The sequence below is a fragment of the Callospermophilus lateralis genome, chromosome 3, assembly GCF_048772815.1.
Source record: "Callospermophilus lateralis isolate mCalLat2 chromosome 3, mCalLat2.hap1, whole genome shotgun sequence".
In the NCBI taxonomy this organism is placed as follows: Eukaryota; Metazoa; Chordata; class Mammalia; order Rodentia; family Sciuridae; genus Callospermophilus; species Callospermophilus lateralis.
The window spans coordinates 126,117,732-126,127,870 of NC_135307.1; the positions used below are offsets into that span (position 1 = coordinate 126,117,732).

Here is a 10,139-nt window from a genome sequence, read left to right on the forward strand (position 1 = left end):
ACTTGGTTTTGGTCAAGTAAAACACGAAATCACAAAGTAACCACAAGTTAACAAGTGCACTTGAAGAGGAAAGAGGGAAAAAACAGACATGTAAACAAGACAGCAGCTGCAAGACCCTGCAAGGGTCCATTTTTTAAGGCTATTGTGGCAAAAGCTCCTAATTCAATAAGACTTCTCTTTTCACACTGTCACAATTATTCTTGAGGGACTTCACAATGAGTAGAAATTCTGTAAACACTACACTATAACTGAGTAAATACTGTTGGAAACAGACATAACAAAACAAACCATCAACTGACAGAAATATTCATTTCACCAAACAATAACTGTAAGGACATTTTGTTATTTTTTTTTAACACAGAAAACATCATAATCCTTGTGGGGAGAAATAGGGAATAGACAAGAAAACAGAGAAACACTGCATAAAGATTGCCTCAATAGCCCCTGAAAGCAATAGGCATGTCAATCAATAAAGGGAGAACAGGCAGCAGAACAGCAGGTGACAGAGCCTCAGCAGACTAGACCATGTGCCACAGCATGATACTACGGATTAAAATTGAAATATTCTTCCAGCTGATAATAAAGCCAAGCCCACTGATCATCAGAGAAAGGAAAACCAACTCTCATTGCAAGAAACCGCTTAAACAACAGATTGGCCAGCCAACGTATGACAAGCTCCTTTTTACTGCTTTTAAAGAGCATGTTGCTCTCTGACACCCGCACAGGCTCCAAAACTTGATGCCAGTATATGCCGGATGGGCCACCACCTCGCCTATGATGGCCCCAGTGGTATGTATGCTTGTAAAAACAGTTCTCTCCAAATGGGCAGTAACCCCTGCCATGAGCAAAATATCTGCAGTCCTTCTTTCTCATTCCCTCCTTGTATTGCTGAATAAGTTTCTCCTTCTCTTCCTCATCCTCCACCCAGAACTCACTGGGAGTGACAAAGCTGGAGGGCACCCTGCACTGTGGGCAGGACTTACTGATTCTGTTCTCAAACTGTCTGACACTTCTCCACCTGCGGATACATTGAATACAGAAGGTGTGGTTGCAGTTGTAAAGGATGCCAAAGCGGCGGTCGCAGGGGTTGGCTTTCTCATAGACAACCTCCATGCAGATGCCACACACTTTGTCCATGCTGCGCTGCACAGCAAACGAGAGCTCCATATCTCTCTCGTGTGCTTCCATGCAGGCACTTATATGAGCTTCCCGCTGAGCAGCATCCACGGGGTGTAAGGCCTGCAGCCCACACATGTCGCATATATCTCCGTGGAGGTAAAAACAGCTCTCCCCATTAATGCATCGTCCCCTGGCAGCATAGCGGCAAAGCTGCATCCCCATGCCCACAGCCATCTGCTCTCTCTCAGGCACCGGCCTCTGTAGAGGAGCCTCGGGACCATACGGTGGGACCATGCGGCCTCGGTAGGGCTGCCCGGGAACAAACTCAATGGCACCCTCCCAGCCTTGTGCACCTGCTCCTCCGGCAGCTTCAAGGCCTGCATTGTCTGTCTCAGCTTCAAAGAAACCCCTTTCAGCAGCCCAGCCAATCAGAGGCAAGGAGCTTGAGGATGCAGCAGGAGGGGCTTCCGCCACTTCCTGAGTCGGGGGCTCGCTGTGCGCAGCCGTACTAGGTCCTCTGTCTGCAGAGGCCTCAGGCGGCGAAACGTGGCCCTCCCTGGCCATCTGCCGCACAGAGGGGTCGTGGGAGTAGCGGCAGTTCTCCCCCTCTTTGCATTGCCCATGCAGATAATACCTGCAGACGATTTGCTTTCTCCAGTCGCCACTGTTCGGTTCCGGAAGAGGGTTGGGGTTGGCCCCGCCCCCTGCGGCCTGGGCGTGCCCCACAGCCTCTGTGCCGGGGTGAGCTGGGCCAGGAGCCACAGGGAATGAGGCCAGGCCCGAAGGCACGTCGAGAGGATTTACATCTAAAGTTGCAGACTCTCCAGAGACCTCGAACCCGGGGAGGCCCGGCCCAGATACACCCTCCCCCACTGCCTCGGCACCTGCCTCGGCCCCATCTGCCTCGCAAATCTCAAAGGGAGCTGCAGCCTCTTCCATAGCACCTTCTTGTCCCCAAAAAGGCTCCAGAATGTCTCTAGTTGTTTTAGGTTTAAAATTTGAAGCCGGGAGCTCCGATCGAGCACGGTGGCTTCTCTAGAAGAAGTGTTCACTTTTTTTCCTTCCCCCCTGAAACATGGTCCCTGTGAACTTTGGTTCCTACTGCTTGTTCTGTAGGAAGTGTGTCGGACACTTCCTGTGGTGACACCACTTGCATGCTATTGGCTCTGCATTGTGGATCTCCAAGCTGACATTTTTCCTTTTGTTCTTGTGAGCCGGAGCGGCTACAGCCCCTTTTGTATGGCGTTTGCCACTCCTCTGGCTGTGTTCAGGCAGACCCTAATCCCCCCATTCATCACCGTTTTCTCCGGAGAATGAGGTTTTAATTAAATGTTTTCAAGTATCCATTGTGCACATTTTATTTGATTATTTTTCCATCTGTTATAAAAAAATCATAATCATTGCTTTCTCCCTTTGTTCCTGAAGCATTTCATTCACAAACACTATAAATTTATTTTTTTGTTCACGCCATTTTATGTCTGTGGCTTTACTTAATGTATTTTATTATTTCATTATTTACTCCGTGACTCTCCAGTGTTAGAAGCTTTTTCTTGTTTTGTTCTGTTGACAAGAGAGCATTCCTTTTGGTCTTTATTTAATTTTTTTTTAACTTTAGGGGCTTTCATTGTGGATACGCTTTTCACTAGCAAGGCATTGTCAGCAGGGAGCCGTTCTTATTCCACGCTTGTCAGTCCTTGTCAGATGTCTTCCTTTGTTATAGTTCTTAACTCTCACTTCCCCCAAAGTGTAGAAGCCGCAAATTTGTCCCGTCTTAATGCTGTCTTAATAAACCACTCTGCCTTGTGGGACCCAGGCTTTTTATTTTTCCTGTTGATTTAATTCATGATGGTCCATTGTTTCCCTTCCTTTCATCTATGTCCATAGTCTGTAGCTGCAGTGCAGCATTTCATAATGTATTCTTTGCCATACTCTCACAAGTGTTAATTTTTAATTTCCATGAGAGAGCATCCTTTTGTTGTTTTAGATATATTTTGTTAGATTAATAATTTCCATGTGTATTTTTAAATTGATAAGAGTAATTTTTATGATATCTGAAGTTTTATCCTGTAGTTTTCAGCATTTTGGGGAGAGAGAATTGTTTTCTCTCCCTTCATTTTCTTTGAATGATTATTTGAACTTTAAAGTCTCAAATATTTAACTTACTAATTATTTCCTAAGAATAAACCCTTATGTGTTGTTATGTTACCACTTTATATATTATTGGATCTTGTTTGCTAAAACATGTACCTTATAGGGATTTATAACCTGAATTTACATTTAAGAGTGGACAGAAGTTTAAATATTTATTATATACTCTTTTAGGTCATTGTATTAAGTCCTAATTAAAGAAATTTTTAAAAAAATCATAAGCAAAGAAAGCAGAGTAGCAAATAATAAATATAGAAAAGCAATGAATTAAGAACAATAAGCATAAAATGAGGGGGCTAAGTCAAACAAAATTCTTTGAAAGGATTTTTTGAAACTCATAAATTTGTGGTGCAGCTTATCAGGGTAAAATGAAGAAGGCTTAAATAACCAAGATTGACAAAGCTCTGTAATTTTAAAAGTATTATCACTAATTAATAACAAATACTAAAAACCACAAAATGATATCAGGAACAAGTTTGACAATTAAATTTAAAGTTGAAGTAGTCATACACCTATAAACAAATCTATTAATAAAAATGTCAGGGGCAAAAAAGAAATATAAGGGTCTATTAAATCAATTTAATATGCAATTAAAATTATTCTCCAAGTAAAGCTTATACAGCTTTCTCTCTTACATAAATATAAAGGCAGAAAAGCCTTTGTTTATATTCTAAGTCCTGGCTAGCACATTAGGACAAGCAAAGGAATAAAAGACATTAGAATTGTAAAGAAATTATTGGTGGAAAGCATCAGAAAATTGAGAATAATTTCAAGGTAAAATGCTGCATTTAGTAAGCATACTTAAAAGGACATTGGACAGGAATGCAATGAAATATTAGTGCTCTCTCTGTCTCTCTCTTTATCTCTCTCCATTCTATATAAGAAGTAAATTGGACATTTAACATAAAAGCATTTTGACAGCATTGAAAGTTAACCATCTGAGGGATTAAAATAGTTAGTACTGTACACAAGGCTCGTGTGTACCAATTTCTCCACAGATTCACAAACACAAGAATTCTGAATATGTATAGATATATATTATCTGTTTAATGTTTAATGTTATATTCCCAGACCTATGTCTAAGTCATGTTGGATCATATATATATATATATATATATATATATATATATATATATATATATATATTTGTGCAGTAGAATCCTCTGTGATTAATTTATATATGAACCATTCAGTACAATATCCATGACCTCTTATGTCTACTGAGAAATTGAAATGTGGCTAGAACAACTGAGGATTTGAATTTTTATGTTTTAATTAAAAATTTAATAGCCACCTGTGACTATTTGCAACAAGATTGAACACCGAAGTTCAATATAGTATTTGACCATCACAAGCCCTCAAATATAGGAATCTGAGAAATAGAATGTTTTCTAACCTGCTCAGATATACACCCAGGATGAGCAATATCTGCTTTCACATCTTCACTCTATGGCTCCCGATTATGTTGATGTCCTACCATCTCATGTTTTTTGTATCTCCTAGTTTTATTTTGGCAATATTTTATATGTAGTATTATAAATATAATCAAACCCCAATATTTAAATATATGAGACAAAATAACTAACGATATTGGGTAGTGCATCTTGTGAGAAATAAGCAAATATTTCCCATCTTAGACAAAGTGCTATCCTTAGAGAATTTTCTGTGACTACCTTTGTCCATATTCATACTCTTTATTTATGATAAGCATTCATGTTTTCACATGTTTTGGGGGGGAGCACATTTGTGACATTTCTTTAGTTATTTATTTCAAAAAGCCTTCTTCCCTCAGAAAAAAACCTGAGATTCCTCAGGGACTGAAACTTGGCTGATGAGCCACTGAGATAGTCAGCATTTGCAAAGCTCCTACTGAAGGCTCTGCTAAAGCACTCACATTACCAGGACATGTAATAAAAATGGGGAAAGTGATTTACAGCTTTGCAGAGTGGAGGCACAGTCCACACAGTTTAACAATAGCTCAGGAGGTGGTAGGCTAGTTCAGAAGTGAACTATAGGGATGGGATATAAAAAAGCCAGATGGTTTTTCAGTCTTTCCCTAGAAATAGCTCACGCTGCCTCCACATAATTAATATATCCACATTGAAAAAACATGTAATGGTCTCTAAGAAATTTCCCACATAGCACAGACAGATGCTGAAGAACAAAGGTTTAGGCACTATGGGAAGGGGTAGAGTTGGAGGAGAGATTAAATTCAAGTGGACATAATTAAACATTATGGTTTCACATTCTTTATTCTCCTCCACTCACTAACTGGGATTCCTCCCTTGCATACATTAATTATGTTCTTTTACCTCATCTAGCAAACAACATGAATAATAGCAGTAATAGTAATAATGACTGGTTCACAAGTTTGCTGTCAATATTAAATGAGATAGTTCTAGTAAAATAAATGGAATAATATCTGTTACTAGATTCAATATATGAGATATCTATAAGTGTCTTTGCTATTTTGGAGTTAATCAAAGAACCCTGTAACTTGTTTTTATTCTTGATAAGTGAAACTTATTGCTATCTGCCTAGAGGGTCCCTGGAATTTCCTGGAACATGAGAAGTAGAAATTAATGCTGATTGTCTAATATTGATGACCAAACTCATTGTTATTTTGAAATTTAAAGAGCAAATTGTTTCTGCTTCTAATTCATAAGATCAGATGTAGTTTATTTGTATAGTATTTTTTGATTCCTCATTTGATTCCTCATTTCAATATGAATATAAAATAAAGATACAAATAATTCCACAGCTACTCATATATTTATTTTATTTAATATAATAAAAGTAGCATGATTGTAAAAATTATACTGGCTTATCTATTATAATCAAATGATGAAAGTGTCAATAATTCTTCTGGAGGATTTCTGTAACTGTCAAAAATTCAGCTACATTTCTACATTGTTGTAGTTAACAGAATTTTGTCATAACCAAATCAATAACACAAAACATATTTAAATTTTAATTTATAACCAAATGAAATAGCTTCTATCAGGCTAATATTTCCATCTATAGTATTTATAGAAACTGTATGAATCCACAAAGTAACTGTTTAAAGTACTTATAAAACATCTATTGTAGTAAATTCTTAAGGGGTAAAGTTTAGAAGAGCATTAACCTAAATAGCCTAAAGGCAATAGAAGAAAGCACAAAGAATATAAATACTTTCAACTGCATGACAGTAAATAGGTCACATAATAAAACATTTATTATACACTGAAAGCTCTGTATAGAGACAAAATTTTAATATGGTAAAATATTCATAAGAATGGAAAAAATCCATCTCCCCAAAGTAAAAAAAAAACAAACAACAAAAAGACAGGGTGGGAGGAATGTCAAATAATAATTTTGAATTTATCTTTCTTTCTTTCCCTACAAGAAGAGTTCCTGAGCGGCATTGTCAGATATAAAAACCTGTGCCACCTGTAATCTTATACAGATATGCTGGGCCACAGAGGAAAAAAGTCAGTTAACCTGAGTTTTGGGTCCTTAGAGATAGAATGCATATCATTTCATAAGAGAAACAAAAATATTCTTGTCATTTTCCATGTTCCTTTTCTTTTCAAAATTATTTGGGCATTAACTGAAGAGAATTGTGAATAATCACACTTAAGTGACTATAAGATGTATCTCATCTTGTATTTAAAATTTAGGAAAGTTTGTTAATGCTTATGACTACTAGGAGGAGCAGAAATAATTGACTGATTAGCAGAGGGAAAAAATTCCACAAGGTTATAAAAATTTTGACACTTTATTAGTTCTACTGATATATTATTATATGTAAGAACAGTATACCCATCAAACCTAGAGTGCAAATTATACTTACGATGCAGGACAATTTATGATATATCATGCATAAAGCATGTCTCAACATTTTCAAAACATTGAAATCCTTCAGAATATATTCTATCTCCAGACTGAATTAGTCAGAAATCAGTAACAAAATGTAAATGCAAAATCACTCAAATATCAGGATATTAATAAGTAGGTCCCTAAATGATCCTCCAGCCTAAGGGAAAAAAAATCACAAATTTAGTCAAAAATATAATTTTGAAGCTGTTACACATCCAAATTTAGATGCTGGGTGGAAAATAATATTTCTTACATGAAATTATATGTCTTGAAACATATAATGTGTTTTTATAATATATAATGATTTACAACAGGATAAGTTATTACTGATGTGATCATTCAATTAAAGTAATTACAAAAAAAGAAAACTTAACCAAAAGAAAATATATGCAGGACATATCAAAAATGAGAACAGAAATTAATATAGGAAAACAAACAGATAAGGGATGGAATAGCCAAAGATTGTTTCTTACTGTGTTTAGCAAAACTGATGATCTTCTGATGAGATTCTTTGGGAAAAATAGGTGAACACTCATTTAACCAATATCAAAAATAAAAATTATAAAATTCATCATATATTTAGAATTTAAGGATGCCATAATAAGATACCATAAATAACCTAGGCCATTAAATAAATATGGAAATACAGTTGAAATGAAAACTGAAAATTATAAAAAATAAAGTGAAAGGAAAATATGAATAGCTAGTAGAGAAAATTAATTATAATTAAAAACTTTCATACAAAGAAAACTCTAGGGCCAGAAAACTTCTTAGTCAATCATATTACATTTTTAAGAAAAACATTAATAGACCATATTCATAAATAGATGTAAATCAACAAAAGATTTATTGAAGTACAAACATATAATAATAATACTTTTTAAAAATTCACACAGGAACATGTAGGAACTTTACTTAAGGTCTATTTATCTTTTCTGCTGATAGGAAACAAGTCAATTTCAAATTATAAATCCCCACCCACCAAAAAGAAACATGGCATTATATATGTAAAAGAATAATACAAAAATGACAAAGAAGTGTTCATTCTATTACTTTAAATTAATTCTATGTTTGAAAATCATTATTATAAACAACCACATTAGTGTATTAAAGGAGAAAAATAAAAATAAGTGCACAATATTTCCATAATTTTGTTAAAATTATATTTATGATAAAACTCAGAGGAAACTAGGAAGAGAAACCAATTTCCTTGATCTTAAAAAGGACATATGTCTTGGGGTTGGGTTGTGGCTCACTGGTAGAGGGCTTACCTAGCATGCATGAGGCACTGGGTTTGATTCTCAGCACCACATAAATGTAAAATAAAGACATTGTGTCCACCTAAAAATAAAAAATAAATATTAAAAAAAAACTATATGTCTTTTTCACATTCACTGAAATATTGGGAACTTCAATGTTGTTTTTATCTAAAATAAATTATCAAGGATAATTTTGAAAAATAAATGGAAGTTCTAAAATAAGTTCCTTTTATGAACATTTCTCTGAATCTGGTATTTCAACCTTATTCATCTCATAGAATGCAAGAACAGGATACAACTGACCTTATCTTCTTTTTTTAGAGAGAGAGAGAGAGAATTTAAATATTTATTTTTAGTTTTTGGCGGACACAACATCTTTGTTTGTATGTGGTGCTGAGGATGGAACCCCGAGCCACATGCATGCCAGGCGAGCACGCTACCGCTTGAGTCACATCCCCAGCCCCTGACCTTATCTTAAGATAACAAATAATAATATTAGAGAAAAAAGTTTTGTTAACACTAAAACTAAAATTATTATAAATAATGAGTCTAATATAGAACTATGTGAATCTAAACGTTATTTTTAATTCATCTCAAACATATTTAGATATTGTTCTTTAAAACTGTTTTATATTATTCATAGACCATATTCATATTTCTGGGTGAACTTAGGAATAGAATTTCTTATTTTGTCACCAGGTAAAATTTTAAAAACAACAATAAGTAAATCTTTGTAAGTACTACTAATATCCATAACCATAGAAAGCCTCTGTGTATTCACATTCTATTGGGTACATATAAAATTTACAGCATTTTTGTATATTTAAAAACATTACTAACAGAATTTTTAAAGTAAAATAAAAAATTATGCAAATGTCTATTGCACACACACACACGTATACACACACACTCACACATTCACACATGGACCCAATGGGGAAATATACCTATAGCAAACCTAATAAACCTATCCAAAAGGGAAGAAATATTTGTATTGGGTCTCTGCAATAACAGAATACCATATACAGGGTGGCTTAAACAAATATAACTTATTTCTCACAGTTATGAAAGCTGAGAAGTCCAAGTTAAAGACATTCACAAATCTAATGTTTAATGAGGGCCCATTTCTTGGTTTGCAGATGGCCAATTTCTCCCAATATTCTTTTATGATACAGAAAAACACTCCCTCCTTTCTATTTCTTATAATAAGGGTACAAAATTCAATTATGGGGCTTAGTCTGCATGACCTAATCACCCCCAAAGGCACCATCACCTAATACTATAACGGTGGAGGACAGCATGCAACATAGTGATTTGGAGGGTGACATAAACATTCAGTCCATGGCAAAGAGTAATAATCTAAGAGCCTCTGAGAAGGGAGCGAGTGTATCATGCATCCAAAATGCCAACCTCTAAGTGTCCTTCACTAGAAAAAAAAAGTGGCTTACTTCAGCCAAGACAATTTTGGTAGTAAATATTTATCAATCTTCTCCTCCTCTAGAAGCTGAAAACCAAACATTCTATGTCAGAAAAACCTATCATTCTAAAAAGAGTAAGAAATAAAGACTTTCACTGAGAATCAGAAGCTGATATAGTTCATGACCACTATATCTGCTTTACAAAACATGGTATAATTCTTTGATTTGAAATGAAAGGATACTAAACAGCCACACATAAAAGTATAAAATGCAGGAAAGAAATATGTATATTCACAAATACATCAACTTGAACTACTATAATGGCACTGAGTAA

At 35.3% G+C, this 10,139-nt stretch overlaps 1 protein-coding gene across 1 annotated transcript; it reads right to left on the reverse strand.

Annotated features, from left to right (window-relative positions):
- Positions 1-387: 387 nt before the first annotated feature.
- Positions 388-2,138, reverse strand: Mkrn3 (makorin ring finger protein 3). Its single transcript, XM_076848741.1, has one exon. The coding sequence runs from the start codon at positions 2,056-2,058 to the stop codon at positions 544-546; it is 1,515 nt and encodes a 504-aa protein (XP_076704856.1). The 5' UTR covers positions 2,059-2,138; the 3' UTR covers positions 388-543.
- Positions 2,139-10,139: the final 8,001 nt, after the last annotated feature.